This window comes from Copadichromis virginalis, linkage group LG16, assembly GCF_057382275.1.
Source record: "Copadichromis virginalis isolate Kocher_CV1m ecotype Utaka linkage group LG16, C_Virginalis_male_GT1.1, whole genome shotgun sequence".
In the NCBI taxonomy this organism is placed as follows: Eukaryota; Metazoa; Chordata; class Actinopteri; order Cichliformes; family Cichlidae; genus Copadichromis; species Copadichromis virginalis.
In genome coordinates, this window is record NC_140633.1 from 13,770,759 (window position 1) to 13,791,081 (window position 20,323).

The 20,323-nt window shown below is 42.5% G+C and overlaps 1 protein-coding gene across 1 annotated transcript in view; it reads right to left on the reverse strand.

The window, feature by feature from the left end:
- Positions 1-20,323, reverse strand: part of pde1a (phosphodiesterase 1A, calmodulin-dependent) — a 47,731-nt gene that overhangs the window by 19,186 nt on the left and 8,222 nt on the right. Inside the window, exons 2-4 of the mRNA XM_085435438.1 lie at positions 11,392-11,418; positions 309-422; positions 36-218 (exon numbers count right to left, since the gene is read on the reverse strand). Coding sequence (XP_085291564.1) covers positions 36-218; positions 309-422; positions 11,392-11,418 — 324 coding nt within the window. The remainder of the gene's footprint in view (positions 1-35; positions 219-308; positions 423-11,391; positions 11,419-20,323) is intronic.

The window sequence follows — 20,323 nt, forward strand, 5'->3', positions numbered from 1 at the left end:
AAGCTTTCTGTTTAGCTGATCAGAGCAACATTTACCTCTCTACAAATATCCCAGCCTGCACTGCATGAACAATGCTCCTGAATCTTGGCTTCTCTTCAGGGCGACGCTTGGCCACACCCATCTTCCTGCTGAAGGTGCACGCCAGCCAGTCACGCACCTCGCTTGGCACCGACTCTGCCTGCAAGTCACTGAGCTCATCTTCAGTGTCCAGCAGGCGCCTGCAGAGAGAAACAGTCACATTTTTGGCAACTGCTGATAAAGCTTTATTTTCTATACAGCCATTCATTCAACAGCCTGCTCAGGCTCACCTGGTCTCATCAGTGTAAACAGCATCCAGCATGGCAGCTGCAAGCTCCAAGTGCCTCCGGAGTTCCTGCAGGTCCACCATACCACGGTCCATCTGCTCCAAGACCGCCTTCAGCCTGACAGCACAAACAAATATACAGTGCATTATACTAATTGAGCAAACAGTAGAAGAACAAGTAAATGACGCAAAGTTATTCAGAAGTTGGACGCCCAGTGTTAAAGGGCTAGGTAACATTTAAAATCCTGTCAGGACCACTTTATTTGAAAGGAGATTGTTGTCTATATCTGCAGTAACTCATATTTGTCTGTACAGTTCTGTTCTGTATGTCCATGTGCATACACTGAAAGCTAAGAGGTAAAAAGAATGCAACAAAGGCCCCTAACACAGCAGAGCAGGCATCGATTAGAAAACATATGGCATTAATTAACGGCATGTAACGCTTTAGCTGGAGGGAATCTGGGTTGCGAAGCAGCTTGCAGAGGCAGCAGTATCTGTATGGAAGGTGAAGCATCTTAAATATTAGTGAGTAGAATAAATTGAAGAATGTCAGCCTGGGCATCAGCTGATCTGATGGAACTGCAGGCTGAGCTTTACTGTCCAGCCTGACAGAACTAATGTTATGCTCAATTTTCTGTTAGATGCAGTTTAGTCACAAACACAATAAGCACTTTTAATTCGGTTATATGGCATTGATTTTATACTTTAATATAGTCAGGTATCTTCTTTTTCTTCATGGCTGCTGTGGATATCATTCCTCATATTTACAGCATATTTACATTTCTAAACATTCCGGAACTTTGGCGCATTCCGGAATTCCGAACATTCCGGAACTTTGGCGCATTCCGGAAATCCGAACATTCCGGAACTTTGGCGTATTCCGGAATTCCGAACATTCCGGAACCATGGCGCATTCCGGAATTCCGAACATTCCGGAACTTTTGCGCATTCTGGAATTCCGAACATTCCGGAATTCTGAACATTCCGGAACTTTGGCGCATTCCGGAATTCCGAACATTCCGGAACTTTGGCGCATTCCGGAATTCCGAGCATTCCGGAACTTTGGCGCATGCCGGAATTCTGAACATTCCGAAACCATGGTGCATTCTGGAATTCCGAACATTCCGGAACTTTGGCGCATTCCGGAATTCCGAACAGTCTGGAATTCTGAACATTCCGGAACTATGTAGTTTGTGCTGCAGAACTGTCAAAGTACTCTTGCCTCTTTTCAAGTATTTTTGCTTTTTTGTTTCTCTCAGTGTCAACTTGAGTTATTTTTATCACTGTGGAGCTAAATTTATCAGCTAGGAGGTAGCTTTCGGTATGTCTGTTCTCAGCTGAAATCAGAAATTATGTGTCATCATGACTCTTTTTTTTTTTTAATTACCCGATCATTCAGGCCTAGTTCCAAAGTGTCTCAGTGAAAGGTGTGGTACTTCTCTTTGTTCAGGGTGCAGATGTCCAGCTGCAATTACCATGTTTCTCTATATGTTTGATTCTGGAATTGTTTCCCCTTCTCCTCCCTGAGTCTGGTTCTACTAGTGATTTCTTATTATCAGGATGTCCTGAAAACTCCCTGAAAAGAACTTAAGTTAATCCAAAATGCTGCAGCAAGAGTACTGACAGGGACTAGAAAGAGAGAGCAGATTTCTTCTATATTGGCTTCTCTTCATAGGCTCCCTATTAAATCCAGAATCAAATTGAAAATCCTGTTCAAGGTCTTAAATAATCAGGCCCCATCTTATCTTAATGACCTTATAGTACCATATCACCCCATTACAGCACTTCACTCTCGCACTGCAGGCCTACTTGTTGTTCCTAGAGTATTTATAAGTAGTATGCAAGGCAGAGCCTCTAGCTTTCAGGCCCCTCTTTTGTGGAAACAGCTTGGGAGTTTGGATTCAGGAGACAGACACTATCTCTACTTTTAAGATTTGGTTTAAAAAAATGTTGATATGTCCTTTTTGATAAAGTTTATAGTTATTGTTGGACCAGGTGACCCTAAATCCTCCCTTAGTTATGCTACAATAAGTTTAGGCTGCTGAGGGATTCCTGTGAAGCACTGAGCGTTTCTTCTTCAGAATCAGAATCAGAATACTTTATTAATCTTAGATGACGGCTGTGTGCGGACAGGGATAGGACCCAAGATGCAGACTCCAGAGACAAATTTAAACCAAAACAGCTTTAATGCTGAACGCAAACATAACATAACATAACTTGGAAAAACTCAAAATAAACTAACACCAGTGGACTGGCAAAACACACAGCAAAATAAACGGTAGATCGCGACATGGACACAGAGAAACACAGGGCTTAAATACACAGAGGGAGCAATCAGGGAATGAGTAACAGGAGGGAAAAACAGCTGGGGCAAATCAGGCCTAACGAGACCAGGGGAAGCAAAACCAGACACATTAACATCAGACATAGACTTCCAAAGTAAAACCGGAAACATAACACAGACTCACAGGCAAGCACTAAAACAAAGGGAACAGAGACGTGGGACCAGGGCAGACACAGACACTGACTGGACGTGGAAATACAGCAGACAGGGAAGACAGCAACAAAGGAACACAGACAGAAAACCAAAACACTAAAACTCTAACCAAACCCCACCCAGAGGACCTTAACTTAAGAAAAACCCGTAAAGCAAAGCTAGAATATAAAGAAATAACAAAATCAAATAACCAAAAACACAAAACACTGGGTCACCGACCCAGAAACCCTAACAATTAATCCCGAAGGAAATTATAGGTTACAGCAGGCAGCACACTTACAAAGTGCTTCATTCACCTTTTTCACTCACCATGTGTTTTATATATGAAGGGCCAGGAGTGACACTAGTCTGTATTTGATTATCAGTTAGTATTAATCTCTGGTTTCTTCCACAGCATATCTTTAATCATCACCCCCAATTGGTTGCAGCAGATGGCCGCCCCTCCTTGAGCCTGGGTCTGCTGGAGGTTTCTTTCTGTTAAAAGGGAATTTTTCCTTCCTGCTGTCACCAAGGGCATGAACATAGCGGGCTGTGTGATAGTTAGGGTTCTTTCTAAAACTATAGGATCTTAACCTTACAATATAAAGCCCCTGGAGGTGATTGTAGTTGTAAATTGGTGTCATTTAAACAAAACTTAATCAAAATGAATTGAACTGTATGCCATAAATCAGGGTGAATTTTGTTTGTGTTGTCAGATATGTAGTTCCTACATTATAACAGTATTGTGAATGATACAGAATGACTATCGCTAATAAACTGTCTGTTAACGTGAAGTGCATCACTCAAAACCCGTGTAACGCTCCGTCTGCTTTACTATACTAAATACTGTACTTCACTGGATTTAAATGTACATATAATGTATATGTGTATGATATCCTGCACCTCACGACATCAGTGATATGCTTTTAGTCTGCCTGCAGTCTTCACACACCTGCTAACTGGTGGATTTTCATTCTTAGCACCCACACAGCTGCTGTCCTGTTCACACCACAGAACCAGAACATGAAAATCTGCTTCCTCCAGATGGACACATGACACGCTGCCTCCTGTCAGTCAGCTGACACCCACAGAAAACGACTGGAGTCTCCTCCAGGAAATAAACACGCTGCCTTGTAGAGTGCATCTTCCTTGCGTCTTTGCCAGCCAACAGCGCCCTTATGCCAGTTTGAAAAGTTCTCAGATGGGATGACCTATGACTTACTTTTAAATGATGAAATCAGATTAAGTTACATATCACAAACTAATGGCTTCATTGAAACAGAATTTGTGCAAACTGTTTGAAAGTCATTAGAGGTTAATTATAAGCATTTAAAAGCACTTATAAGCTCTCCAGGCTTCATGAAAGACAATTAGTGCTCTTGTTTGGATGTTGTCTGCCTTTTCTTCTATTTTCTGTCAAGAGAAGTGGTTCAGTAATGTTGACGTCCTGTCTCTGGGGAGGCCAATCCATGACTGATACTGTTCTAATGTGTGGTTTTCTATCCAGTTATGCTTTTACTCCACTGGCAGTAGTTGATACTATTCATCAAGTTTTCCAGATGGTATTGCCTGGTGGATCAAAATCTACTATTCTGCATTCATAATTCCAGGTTTTGACAGCCACCCTTCCACTGAGATCTGATGAGCCTTTGGCAATCAGTAGATCAACTGAAAGGCCAGGCCAGATGCATCTGTCGGGTCCTGTATTAGGTCTTTGCCCAAGGACATGACTCTCAGATACAGTTCATTTGCTGTAGATTTGCTGTAGTTTTTTAGGCCTGCTACTTCAAATCAAATCAAATCAATTTATTTATATGGCACTTTTCACAGAATAAAAACCACAAAGTGCTTCACAGTAATATAAAACAGAAATACATAAAATACATTAATAATCAAACATACAGCACAAATCTAATTAAAAGCCAATCTAAATAAATGAGTCTTAAGCTTCTTTTTAAAAGAATAAATACAATCAAGGCAACGTAATGATGGAGGGAGAGCATTCCACAACCTGGGGGCCACCGCTCTAAAAGATCTATCACCTGGTCTTAAAATGAGTTTGTGGGACTAACAACACCTTTGATTAGATGATCTCAGACTGCGCGAGGGAACGTGGGGTTCTAAAAGATCAGAAATGTAGGCAGGGGCATCACAATTCAAAGCTTTAAAAGTCAGTATCAAGATTTTTAAATGAATTCTAAAATGTACTGGAAGCCAGTGTAATGAATGTAACACTGGTGTAATGTGCTCTCTTTTTCGTGTCTTAGTTAAAAGCCTTGCAGCAGCATTCTGGACTAACTGGAGACGGTCAAGATTCCTTTTGCTCAAACAAAGAAAAAGACTGTTACAATAATCTAAGCGAGATGAAGTAAAAGCATGAATAACCATTTCTAACTCAGATTTAGACAGCAAAGTTCGCAGTTTGGAGATGTTTCTTAGCTGAAAAAGGCCATTTCTAATCAAGTGGGGACAGTGTTGTTCTAGGGACATGGCAGAATCAAAGATCACACCAAGGTACCTGAGGCTCAGGATGACAGATGAGCCAAGAGAACCAGGATGCTGTTTGTGATATTTTGTATGTAGCGGACTGTCGACAGGGTGATTTAAAGACTCTGCTGTGTCCAAGCCTTTTAACATTGCCATGGTGACCTACCACCACCCTGTAAACTGGATGAAATTTGTTTTAGTTGCCATGGTAACAGCTGAAGTCAGAGTAGGAGATGGTGAGAAAGATAACTTCAAGACTAGAGAGATTGTGATTCAGGTGCGTCATTTTCAGGTGTCAACAAAACACCATCTGTTTTCTTTTTTAATAACTTGAAATATTCCATGTTATTATTAGTTATTAGTAGTAGTAGCTGCTGAGTTTTACAAATGTCACTGTAGGTTAGAGGTTTCTAATGCAGTGCGTTTAGAACTGTTTCAGTAAAAGACACAACCCCAACCACAAAGGTGAAGTCCCTGTATTCAGTAAGACTTGAAAATAGCCGGAGGCCTTTCTGTGTGGAGTTTGCATGTTCTCCCCATGTTTTCCATGGGTTCTCTCCAGGTACTCCGGCTTCCTCCCACAGATAAAAGACAGGTAATTAGTGGTGTTATGTTAGGTTAACTGGTAGTCTCTAAATTGCTCATGCGAATGGTTGTCTGTCTGCTTGTTCACACTACAAATAAAATAGTGTGAACTCTCAAAGCGGCCCGCATGCGCAAAAGAAGATGTCACACACAACGCGCTCTGTTTAGACCCAGAGCAAACAATATTTGACTGATGGCCCTTAATATAAAGACTTCGGACTTTACGTTTCCCAATTATTGCTTTAAGTTATTTTGTTATTTACATAATAATGTAAATAACCTAATAATTATCCTTATTGCTGTTTTAGAGGAGCGGTGCTTCAAAGGATAGTAGCAGATTTCTGTCAGAATCTGCAGATTATACAGTACAAATAAAATGTTCACGTTTCTCCAACGTTGTCTTCCCAACAGTTTCACTGACATCTACGCTGGATGGCCAGGAAGCGTTCGCGATGTCTTATCGGGCACTTCTCCGGCGCTGATAATTGGCGTCTGTCTTGTGTCAGTGACGTAAAAGACGGATTTAATGCGACATGACCGTTCAAACAGCAGTCGCTTTCTAAAACATCGGATATGTATCGGCTTCAGCACCACATACGAAAGTGACCCAGATCGGATTTGAAAATATCGGATTTGTGCCGTTCACACTGTCACACTATGATCGGATATGGGTCGCATAGGGTCAAAAAAATCGGATTTGACGCGCTTTCGCCTGCAGTGTGAATGTAGCCTAAGTTTTGTCACGGCTGGCGGAGTGAGCCGTGTGGTGTGGAGGAAAGGGAGGACCCAAAATGCAGCAGTGACTGATGATACGAGTGATGTTTATTTACAAAGTGACAATGGCAGAAACAGGCAGTGAGGCATGACAAAACAACTGAAGAAACCTAAACTGGGAGAACTAAATGACAAACCTGAGACCATACAAAAGGGGTGCGGGGCAGAGAGACGCAGAGACAGGAACACCATAGAACGCAGACGAGCCGACAATGAACACAGACCGACACCCACTAAATATACACACACAAGGTAATCAGGTAATCACACACAGGAGGGAAGAACAGCTGAACCTAATACACATGAGGACCGGAGGACACAAGCTGAACACAATGACAACAGACACAGACCTTCAAAATAGAATAGGAAATCCAGAACATGAGCCTTCAAAGTAAAGCAGGAACACACAGACTGATTTACAACACAACACGGGGACATGAACAGAGCACCAAGGACAGACACAGGTAGGGCTGAATACACACACCAAACTACAGGTTCAACCCTAAACCAATACAAAATCAGAATAAACACAAAGCACAAAAATGAACTTCAAGGAAACACAAAACGCTGGGCCAAAATGACCCAGGACCATGACAGTACCCCCCTTCCAAGGGCTGACTCCAGACAGCCCAAAACAAAAACAGATGACCAACCCAGGGCGGGCGGCGGGGGCCCAGGACGGAGGGACCAACACCGAACAAAAACAAGCCCCAGCGAACCAAGTGACCTGTCCAAAACAAACACACATGCTGGAGCACAAGGACAAAACACAGTTCAGGAGGCCGGCCCGGAGGCTGACACAGATCCAAAAGCCGACCGAGCGGAAGGCAGCGGTGGCGGAGTGGAGGCAGTTCAGGGGGCCGACCGTGCACACAGCAACGGCGGCGACGGGCAAACAGTTCTGGGGGCCGACCGTGCACACGGCAACGGCGGCGACGGGCAAACAGTTCTGGGGGCCGACCGTGCACACGGCAACGGCGGCGACGGGCAAACAGTTCTGGGGACCGACCGTGCACACGGCAACGGCGGCGACGGGCAAACAGTTCTGGAGGCCGACCGTGCGGACGGCAACAGCGGCGTGGAAACAGTTCTGGGGGCCGACCGTGCGGACGGCAACAGCGGCGTGGAAACGGCTCTGGGGGCTGACCGTGCGGACGGCAACAGCGGCGTGGAAACAAGTCCGGAGGCCGGCCACGTGGAAGGCAGTGGCGGCGTTCAGGAGGGCATTCTGGAGGGCGTCCACGGTGGTGGAGATGCCCAACAAGCGGCCTGGCAGATGACCGACGATGTAAAGGTGGTAGTAGGGGACCTGAAGGCTGCGTGGCCCCTGCAGCCCAAGGCGAAGCGGAGGCTGGACCAGACGAGGCGGAGGCGGAGGCTGGACCAGACGAAGCTGATGAGGACGCTGAAGCAGAAGCTGGACCAGGCGAGGATGATGAGGATGCTGGAGCCGGACCAGGCGACGAGGATGAAGACACGGAGGCTGGACCAGACGAGGATGAAGACACGGAGGCTGGACCAGACGAGGATGAAGACACGGAGGCTGGACCAGACGAGGATGCAGAGGCTGGACCAGACGAGGATGCAGAGGCTGGACCGGACGAGGATGCAGAGGCTGGACCGGATGAAGCCAAAGCAGAGGCTGGACCAAACGAAGATGATGAGGATGCAGAGGCTGGACCAGACGAAGATGCAGAGGCTGGACCGGATGAAGCCAAAGCAGATGCTGGACCAGGCGACGAGGATGAAGCCAAAGCAGATGCTGAAACCGGACCAGGCGAGGCCGAAGACTCTGAGGCCGCAGCAGGCGAGGGTGATGAGACTGCAGCTGGTGATGAGACTGCAGCTGATGGCTGGACGGGCTCCTCGGGCCCCCCAGCTGACGAGGCAGAAGGCTGGACGGGCTCCTCGGGCCCCCCAGCAAAAACAGTCTCAGACCCAGTGGGCACTGGAGCCCCTGGCACACACAGAACAGAACCAGCAGGCACACGGGCCTCTGGCAGGGACAGAACAGAACCAGCAGGCGCACGGGCCTCTAGCAGAGACAGAACAGAACCAGCAGGCGCACGGGCCTCTGGCAGAGACAGAACGGAACCAGCAGGCGCACGGGCCTCTGGTAGGGATGCAACAGAACCAGCAGGCACACGGGCCTCTGGCAAACACAAAGCAGACTGCAGCTGCACTGAGCAGTGACTCAGCTCAGGCAGCGACAGTCCGGTGCAGTCCTCAGCTGGCTTCTTAACCTCCAGGGGTCCAGACTCGGCTGGGGGCTGGAACCCAGCCTCTGGGGAGGCCCTGGAGCAAGTAACAGTCTCTAAACTAGCCAGCTGTTGAGGAACGATTGCATTTTTAACGTGTTTGTCTCTCTGCAAATAATACGTACTAGAAAAAGAGTCAAAAATGGGAGGCACGGACGCAGCCTCCCGTACAGAGGGAGTCTGTGAAGACGGAGACGGCATGAATGACTGGGCTAGCGGAGATACCGGAGTCCGAGTTGCTTGCGGCTGTGCAGCTAAACGAGGTAAAGACAGCTCAGCAGGAGAATGAGCAAGCAACACACCGTTCTCCTTGTCGTCTGCTGCACCAAACAAAGTCCCTGGATAAACTGTTCCACAGTCCAAGACAGAAAAAGGGTCCTTCTCACTCACCACGGCCGGCAGTTCTGAAGTTCCAATATCCGGCTGTGGGGTGACGCGCCGACGGCGCGATCGTCGCTTCCTCCCGGGCAAAACCTCCGGCGGGCCGGGCAAAACCTCCGGCGGGCCGGGCAAAACCTCCGGCGGGCCGGGCAAAACCTCCGGCGGGCCGGGCAAAACCTCCGGCGGGAGAAGCTGACGTGGCTGTTCCGGGGCGGCCGTAATCCGCTGCTGCTGGACAAAGTCTGTGGATTCCCGAGCTCGCACCACCCCCCGGGCTTTATGCAGGTTGCAAATTAAGCCTGAAACTCCCTTAAGCTGGCAGAGGTAGGGATTTTCTTCCAGGATTGCTTCGATGGCTTTTAACCCCACCACTTGTGCCCTTGCGTTGGTGGCGTGGGTTACCCAGTCCATCAGGCGTCGGATGCGTGCGAGGTCGCTCTCTCCAGACAAAGCTGCTGGGTCCATGTTTGGTCGGCTCGTACTGTCACGGCTGGCGGAGTGAGCCGTGTGGTGTGGAGGAAAGGGAGGACCCAAAATGCAGCAGTGACTGATGATACGAGTGATGTTTATTTACAAAGTGACAATGGCAGAAACAGGCAGTGAGGCATGACAAAACAACTGAAGAAACCTAAACTGGGAGAACTAAATGACAAACCTGAGACCATACAAAAGGGGTGCGGGGCAGAGAGACGCAGAGACAGGAACACCATAGAACGCAGACGAGCCGACAATGAACACAGACCGACACCCACTAAATATACACACACAAGGTAATCAGGTAATCACACACAGGAGGGAAGAACAGCTGAACCTAATACACATGAGGACCGGAGGACACAAGCTGAACACAATGACAACAGACACAGACCTTCAAAATAGAATAGGAAATCCAGAACATGAGCCTTCAAAGTAAAGCAGGAACACACAGACTGATTTACAACACAACACGGGGACATGAACAGAGCACCAAGGACAGACACAGGTAGGGCTGAATACACACACCAAACTACAGGTTCAACCCTAAACCAATACAAAATCAGAATAAACACAAAGCACAAAAATGAACTTCAAGGAAACACAAAACGCTGGGCCAAAATGACCCAGGACCATGACAAGTTTACAGTCTACAGTCTCAAAGCTAAAAGCAATATCCCCTGAGAACACACACATTTACAGTCAGATTTGTTTTAAAATTACACAAAATACGTAAAGAAATAGGGAGGGTCTTTTTAAAGAGCTGAAACATGTTTTAGTGTTGCACGTCAAACAAGGCCTCCCTCTGGGAGTGTATCTGTTTTAGACAAAGACAAAGTTATTTTTTCTTTTAAATTTCAGGGTAAAGCAAGTAGTACCTTTTATGTGTCGATGATGGTTTCCACAATTCTAAAATAACATGCTAATTCATTTTCATATTTTTATGATGCATAATGAGCTCAGTGTGCTTTTATGGTGAAAAAAATCTTTGTGCACTTAATTATCAAAGACTTACTCAAAACAACTGCAGAAAGGATTTAATCATGAATCAGAAAATATAGACTGCCAGTCAAAAGTTTGGAAACATCTTCTCATTTAATATTTTTTCTTTATTTTTTACTACTTTCAACATACATAGATACATGCTGAAGAAGAAGAAGGAGAGTGATGGAGTGCTGCGCCAGATAGCTTGGCTTTCACAGTCATCTGACCTAAAGCAAAGGGTGGCTATTTTGAAGAATCTAAAATATAAAACTTGTTTTGAGTTAATTCATACACATTCATAGTCCTGATGCCTTCAATGAGAATCTACAATCTAAATAGTCATGAAAATAAAGAAAAACCTATAAAATAGAAGATGTGTCCAAGCTTTTGACTGGTAGTGTAAGTTTCATAGACCAAAAGACCAAGGGAATGTTATTAAATATCTACACTTTTCACTTCTACACTTTTATAAAGAAGAAAAAAGCAAAAACATCTGCAGTTTAGAGAAGCTGATTTTTTTTCTCTATTTTGTATTTTTAATTTTTCATTCATGCTTGTCAGTTGTCACAATGATTTTCCGCTAAACAAATACACAAGAATACAACTAATTGTTTCAACTCTCCATAAAAACAATTGTGCGTGTATGTGTGTGCCAGTGCGTGCCTTACCTTTGCGATGTACTTTTATATTTCTGCCTGTAAACAAACAAGAACAAACAAGAGTTAATCAAATCGGCCACTCACATGGTGAGTTTCAGGCTAGGTTAGAAGGCACACCTTGAAACAAACATGCAGACTAACAAAGATATTTCTTCTCTGAATAAAGTCTTATCTTCATCAACAAAAACACATCTTCACATTGGAACTAATAAATAAACCACAGAGTATTCAGAAGCTTGAATAAATGTCTATATCGGTATATACAGATATATTTCATTTGTACTGAACTACTCATTAAATTAACAACATGATGTATTTTAAAAGACTTTTTACGAGACCAGATTGCTCCTATAGTGGCCATCAGAAGGTACTTAAGGTACTTTGGCACATTGGATTCACGTTTTAGACCTTGATGGCACGTCCATCATTTATATACAGTTTATGAGTGCACACCAAAGCTACCTGCACTAATGTCAGTGCGTTAGGTGGAAATGCTGCTTGGATTTACTGAAGTCAGTCAGGGGGCTGCATAACAGAGAGCAAACTCAAACACTGCATGCGAAAAGCAAACTGTCATTTCCATTAACCTCGAGACAGATGAGAATGACATGCAACCACGGGAGCGTTACACAACAAAAATGGCAACTGCTGTTGCCTCGAAAGGCTTAGAAGACACATAAAGCTAAACCATACATACATGATACATGGCCAACATACTCAAAAACTGTTTGTCCTCTGTGTTAAGTCTTTTAAAATGTCCCTCATTCCAATAAAATCTGAAAAGTCTGAAAGAGACCGGTTAGCAAATCATGTTTTCTACCCATTTTGTGTGCAAGGGTGGCTCAGACAAGCACTCCAAAGCACTGGAGCAAAGGTTTTCGTTCTGGGAATTGAGCCGTCCCAGCAGGGTGTCAAAGAGTTGAACATGGAGAGCGGAGGTGAAAGGAACCCATGAATTCTGGGTATTTTGTGGAGATTGGTGGCTGATTTGGTTGCTTTTCATCACTGTCAGAGGTTCCAGCAACAGCAGTGGCTCATGGAGGTAATTTAGGTACTTTAAACCCGTTAGTAGCAGATTGCAGCAATTTGCATCAAACATGGAGCTTCCTATGAGTCATAACACAGCCAAATATGAACACATAGATATGATACACCTCCTTTTAGATTCAGTGTACGGAGGATAGTAGCATATTCTGCAGGCATCATAAATGAATATGTCATCTTGATAAGCAGCCTGAGAATCCTCACATTTCTATGTTTCCTTTTGTAATAGGCACATGCCAAAGAAGAACTGCAGATAGACTGCTAACAATGAAAAAAACTACAGCAGTTTAAGTGAATGACTGACTCTGTGTTACAACACAATTCATGTTTATATCACCAAAAAACCCCAAATTATTAGAACCCTACACAAAGAATAATCATGACTTAAAAGGGATTCAGGGGTTTACTGTCAGCTTTTTCTGTCCTACATCAACCAGGGATCGCACATACCCTGTCAAGTTGTTTTTTCTTTGAATATATTTCTAGTGTCACACTCCATTTCAGACTCCATTTTTCTCATTCATTTCTCTGAGCGTGATGGCTGACAATGATGTCACTGCCTCCAGCTCAACATTTGAATTCACTGAGGTTGATTCCTGTCTTACGCCAAAGGGGGCGGGAATATTTTCCCAAAAAGTTGCATCAATAAAGTGGTTGGAAGCTTCTAAATGTGCTAGTGCAGACAACCTTTCCCTTTCCCTCTAAAACACAGATGCCTCATAGTAAGGTCCAATCTGGGGAAGCAGCACCTGTTAAATGATTTATTGTTAATTTTGTGAAACTGTGAAGCACATGATTACATTTTACCGCTGTTATGTGGTGAAGGATGCAAAGCAAAGCCAGTCCATGCAGACTGTTCTCTGATAAAGACAGAGGCCAAGTTAATGAACAGGGTGCCTAAATATAACTTTGTACTGACAAATGATTTGCTGGATGAAATATTAGTCTGCAGATTTTTGTAGCGATGAAAGGTTAAAGAATCTAACATTCCAATCGTGATATTGGGCGTGCAGGTTAAAGCTGTGTCACATGTAAAGAAACATATGATATGTTGTATGTGTGTTTGGGATGGATTTTCAAGTAAATGACCAAATTCCTATAAATGCTGACATCTGACAGATACACACATTTCTGGCAATAATGAAAAAGCTCTCTTACAACTAATGTGTCATGTATGGAAGATCACCTTTGTTACATTTTCACCACACAAGGTCAATGATGTATAGGGGACAAATTTTAAGTTTTTTTGCTGCCTAAATTAAACCAAGTACGTGTTGCTGACTAAAGCACACGGAGCAGGGAGAGAAACCAGAACACAAGCAGTATTTGACATGATGGGATGGAAACACATATTAAATAAATATTGACTTTTTAAAAAGAAGTTTAAGGTCCCTTTTCTTTCTTTTTCGCCTCTCTTAGCTATTTTGCTGTTTGTTTGTTGTCATTTTTCTACTTATTTTGTGTCTTTTTGCAGTCATTTTGTGTCTCATTTTTTATTTTATATCTCTTTGTGCTCGGTTCCCTTCTCTTTAAAGTTTGTCTTTGATGTCTCGTGAGTCTGCAGATATTTTTTGCCACCATTTTAACCCTCTCAGGCTCAAATTAAACTTTTTGTTACTAATGCACAACCAAGTCCTGCAGTGGTACTTCTGAGTAAAAGAAAACTCATAAAATATGTATGTGGGGTAATCAGGTTGTTAGTTTTTAACTGTTGCAAATCGGCAACGCCTGCCTTGAGAGGGTTAAGTCATATTACATATTTGTGTCTCCTTCAAAGAATTATTTTGTGTCTTTATGATGTTGTTTTTTGCCACTTTTTAGTCATTTTATGTCTCCTAGAAGTTGTTTTGTGCTACTTTGCAGTAAATTTTTGTCCCTTTGTAGACATTTTATGTCTTTTTGAAGTGTTTTTGTGTCACTTTTTAGTTTTTTCCCACTATACATTGGACGTTGGATAGACATGCAGATCTGATCTATATTGGGTCCATTGGTCCATAGCCAATTCCGTCCAAATTAAGTCCACAATTTGGGCGTCCAGCCATGACCCACTTTGGCCATCAATATGACATTCAATGTTTGAACTTTGGACTGAGGACATCTATAACAGGTACAGGAAATTTACATGATTAATAAATCTAAAGGTGTCCATACATCCTTCATCTGCTGATCAGAAGGTTTGTGGTTCGATCCCTGGCTCCCCCAGTCTGCATGCCAAATATCCTTGGGCTTTTTACACAACATCACTCTTTCCAAATCAGGCCAAAGAGGTGGTACTGGTGAAGTAGTAAGATTTTAATGTTAATTTACATGTTTTCTCACCTTTGATAAATATGCCCAAATCCAATTTGGAAAGTGTTACCACTTCATTACATGTTATGAGGTCAGAAAAAAGGGGACAAAATAGACCTGATTTTACTACTATTAAAACCATGCAAAACAAAGTCAATGTCACCAAAATGCAAGCATTAAATCATGCGTCACCGAACCGAAACACCTATTGGAATGTAAATTTGAACAGCAGATTACCCCACGAGTAGATGACGACGATCTAAACGCTCCATTTGGTCTGAAATTAGCCAGTCACAGCTCTGGAATCTGACCCCAGCAGCTAATCACAGCTCTGACACGTCTCAGCTTTGAAATGCGACTGTAGAGACCTGTTATTTCATGGTCGAATGGTAATTGTACGCCGGCCTGCGTGGGCAGATCAGAGCTGAATTACAAAGCTGTATAAGGCACGCTGATCAGTGCCAGGTCGCTGCATTGTTTTCTTAGTCAGAGAAAACTCTCCAGCACGCGGCAGCAGCAATAGTGACAGGTGAGGACAGAGAGTTTCTGGAGAATGACTCACCTCCCTATCATGACTTTTACAGGGTGACGCCTTCAGCGAAAGAATTTGCATTTTGCGTCTTTACCTCTTTTTTTTTCTTTGTCCTTGTACCAATTGTTTTGTGATTTCACCTACACATTTTCTTCTCTGCATCATTAACACTGAGCTTGTGGAATGTATTTTATTTGGTGCACTGTTCTGTTTGCAATGCATCACTGCAGGGTGTGTGTGTGTGTGTGTGTGTGTGTGTGTGTGTGTGTGTGTGTGTGTGTGTGTGTGTGTGTGTGTGTGTGTGTGTGTGATGGTTAACTCCATCTAACCCGCCCACGTCTAGACCAAGTGTCCTGGAGAAAAAAGCTGAACCTCCATTAAATTGAAGCAGTGCACACACACTACACAGTATCAGCCTTTTGTTGTTTAGTTTCTTAACCACCTCATCAGGGTGGCTTCAGATTGGTCCTAAATTTAATTTTTGAAGCATGACAACAAGCCAGACATGCAAAAACCATTATAAAGATTAGTTTCTGCTTAATCTGACCTGGACAGTCTGGTAATACATCCTCAGATGGCAGAACGTTTTTTTCATAGCTGAGCTTTCTCAGCTGATTTCTGCTCTTTAATGTGTCAAAAAAGTTATTTTTGCTTTTGTTTTTACACTTTACACTTCCTCTGTAATTCCACTCAGCTTCTCACCAAAGCCTACTGATAATAAAAATTATGCATCTCAATGTGTAAAAAAACAAAAGTAAATGAAAAGCTGTTCTATTCTCTTTTTGTCCTTTTCTAGTTTACTGCATCGAAATGTTCTGCTGTTACCACGGAAACTGGGGGAAATTTTCAAAAATAAACGAATAAATAAATATCTCCACACTTTTTTGTTTTCTTGTCAAACAGCTTTAAGCTCTGTGATTAATTTATGGATGAACTTTATGTCTGCCAGGAAGAAATAATATTGTAATGAACACAAAGACACAATCGCTCACACAAAGAAACAGCTGGTTTTGTGACCACTTGAATGGGTCTTAATCTTGTATTCATTCATGCTTGCTCTATTTAATTTGGACAAAGTTTATGATAATTTGTACATTTCAGAAACTTGCTTTAACAGGTGTCACAGGTTATAATAGAGAAGTCAATGTCACAAGGCCCTTCTAAATACAGAGTCCCCAAACTTAGGGAGGATTGTGCCTGGAAAGGTCAACAGTGGCAGGCAGAATGTCTATAAATGGAACAGCAGCTCTGCTCTGCTCTGATGATAGCGATACAAATGTACCTGGCAGTAACATGATGAAGTAACCTTAATACTTTTTTTTTTTAAATCAAACAAAAATTTGCAGTCTATGAAAAAGAAATGTAACAACAAGGCTTCTCTTTATATTATTTTTTCTTTTCATTTTTGGTAACTGCACATATGAAGAGACTCAAAGTCAGAACGACTATATTCAAAAGCAGATTGTCTTTTCGTTTGTTTATATTCGGTTGCATGGCTCTTGTCTGAGAACCTCACCACCCTTCCTATAGCATATGGATTGCAGGTAAGCTTGGCTTTGTGGTCTGTCTGAACTAAGTCAAACTTAATTTAATTCTATATATATATATATATATATATATATATATATATATATATGCAACATGCTTTATATTGTAAGGTAAAGAGAAAACCCCAACAATCACATGACCCCCTATGAGCAAGCACTTAGTGACAGTGGGAGGAAAAATTCCATTTTAGCAGGAAGAAAACCTCCAGGAGAATCAGACTTAGTGAGGGGCATCCATCTGCCATGACTGTTTAGGGCTGAGGGGAGGGAGACAGGAGGTTCAGAGATACTGTTATTCAGGGAGGAATGTGACGTGAATGTCCATAGAGTTTTTCACAACCTCTCAGCCCATACTTATTGAGATATTTCCATTTGTGGTGCACCACTCAACAGACTGAAACATATAATAATGATTATGCTAATTTCAATGGGGAAGCTCCATATCCACTCGTCTGCCTGCATCCCTCGGGGTTTGGCGCTGCTAGTCTATTCTTCACATTACTTCCACTTTCCTGTGGCGTCAAACTTAATTTTGTTGTCATCACTTTGGCCCAAACATTTTCTTGCTTGTCTTCTGCGAGCTCTGTCCTGTGTGCTTTAAATCTTACTACTTTTCTGCCTTTCAGATCCTCATTCGTGCAACCAGCCTCCTCCAAATCTCCACCTCATCCTCGCCAGAATAGAGATCCTCCAAGTCTTCACCTGCTTCACCTCGCTGCCATCCTTCCTACCAGCGTTGGACTCTGTTCTACTACAAAGACTGATCGGAGTCTAATTGCCAAACAATTATTAATCAAGCTCCATATTGAGAACTGTTCATTCAAATGGTCTCTCCTTAGTCACTGCTACTTTGCAACCCAGAGTGTTACTTTATTTACAACTATGCCTCACAAGTTGTTAGGTCAGAGGTGCCAACAATTTTTGAGTGTGATTAGCATTCAGGTGCAGCAGGGGATCTATTTACTAGGTGCACAGGCACTGAGGGGGGACACATAGGCATGCAGAGCTTCTGCTTACGCACAAGCAGCATTACTGTCAAACTACAGATGCCTGTTGCCATTACTCACTACCCAAAATAAAACCAGCTTTGTTGTTTTATCTAAGACCTTTTCTCACTGAGCAGAAGAATCCTCCGGAAAACTAAACAAACCTCGGAGTGTGTTCACTCCCCGTGACGGAGTTCCCCTAACCTCGGAGTTCAGTCTTGTCAGGTTAGTAGACAAGCTGAATTCTGCATCTTTATTTTTACACCTCTAGCGTTTCTCATTCTCTCACTGTTGACAGAGAACACATTCACTTGCCAATGTTTATTAGAGGATTTGGCAAAAACGAAACACTTGTCTTGGCATCAGTTTCTTCAACCAACACACCAACTTCTGCTGATAAATTTCTGTTTCTTTTTTTTTCTGTTATATTTTCCTCTGTTGCCAGCCGGTTACCAACACAAGATGCTGTATAGCAAGCAGGGTCTGTTAAACAGAGCAAGAGTAGCCAAGGGGCATAAATTAAATGTGTGTGTTTAATGGTAATGATGCCGTGCACATTTCATTTAACTGCTGATGAGAGATACTGTCAGTAAACCAAATACTGGTGGTGGCCTGGTATTCCATAAGATAGTGAATTAGAAGAAGTATCACAGACATACACAATACAATGGGAATGTTGTTATTAAATGTTTTTGTGAACAGAAGCTGATAAAATAAAGGAGAGTTTAACTTTAGCTGTCAAAAAAATACTATGGCAAACGTACTCTTAACATCATTAAATCTATTAATTTTATTTCTGGACATAATTTTCCCATTTGAAACAAACACTAACGGCAGATGAAAAGTCAGCTGTTTCAAAATATGCCAGTATGGCTTCACTAATGCTACGATAGCATTACAGAATGCTAAGTTAGCGTTCTGTAACTATCACCATATGTGAGAAGCTGGAAAAACAGACCAGTCAAATGCATCAGTCTGTATTTGCCCATTAGCTATAATGGGCTGTTAAATTTTGAATGAAGCAGCTACCATGGTTATTATCAAAGGTGGAAAGTAACGAATTACATTTACTTGCGTTACTGTAATTGAGTAGTTTTTTTTGTGTATTTGTACTTTTTAAAGTCATTTTTCAAGTCGGTAATTTTACTTTTACTTAAGTATATTTTTTAAAAAGTATTGTACTTCGCTACATTTTCAATCACACCCGTTACTGAGTAAATTAAAAGAACAAACAAACAAAAACCAACATTGCGCTTCGGAAATACTGCAGGGAATGATGGGTAGTAGAACAAATTGGCGTTGGGTCACGATAAAGATGAGTCTGACATCGGTGGTACGGATCCAGCGAAAAAAGAAACCCTGTCGAATTATGCTGACCCTGAACTCGAGGAAACCGATGTGAACCCCTGGCCTTATTTAAGGGACCATTTCGGCTTCAAGTGCAAGTAAGGCAACAGCTTTATTATGCAGTGTAAGCTGTGTTTGCCCAGAGAGACCGAGTTAGCAGCTTTTAAAAATTCCTCATCAAACCTGCACAAGCATGTAGAGGTAAGTTAAATGAAACCTGTACATTTATTTTAGCAAAAAGGCTGTGCTCAAGTTAATCACATTAAGACATAAGCTGTTATTGGGCACGTTGTTGTCCACGCAATTTAATTTTTTTACAGGATCGGTAAATTGCCAAAAGAAAATACATTTTTCCTGTTTGTTAATAACAATAATTTATTTTAAAGAAATAGTTAAATTAGACAGAAGACAGAAGCGGCTACTTTCTTACTTAACCCACATATGTTCACACTGCAGGCAAAAGAATAACGTGCTTTGTGCAGAGGTGTTTTTTTTTTCTGATCTCAAACTGATCTCCCTGTTGGAGCTCAGTCTGTGGGGAGTTATTTTTTTCTCCTTATCTTTCCTCATGTTGTGCATTTTCCATTGTTATGTCTCTCTGACCTGTCTTCCCCATGTGATGTTTGTGTAATGTACAGGGAGTGCAGAATTATTAGGCAAGTTGTATTTTTGAGGAATAATTTTATTATTAAACAACAACCATGTTCTCAATGAACCCAAAAAACTCATTAATATCAAAGCTGAATGTTTTTGGAAGTAGTTTTTAGTTTGTTTTTAGTTTTAGCTATTTTAGGGGGATATCTGTGTGTGCAGGTGACTATTACTGTGCATAATTATTAGGCAACTTAACAAAAAACAAATATATACCCATTTCAATTATTTATTTTTACCAGTGACACCAATATAACATCTCCACATTCACAAATATACATTTCTGACATTCAAAAACAAAACAAAAACAAATCAGCGACCAATATAGCCACCTTTCTTTGCAAGGACACTCAAAAGCCTGCCATCCATGGATTCTGTCAGTGTTTTGATCTGTTCACCATCAACATTGCGTGCAGCAGCAACCACAGCCTCCCAGACACTGTTCAGAGAGGTGTCCTGTTTTCCCTCCTTGTAAATCTCACATTTGATGATGGACCACAGGTTCTCAATGGGGTTCAGATCAGGTGAACAAGGTGGCCATGTCA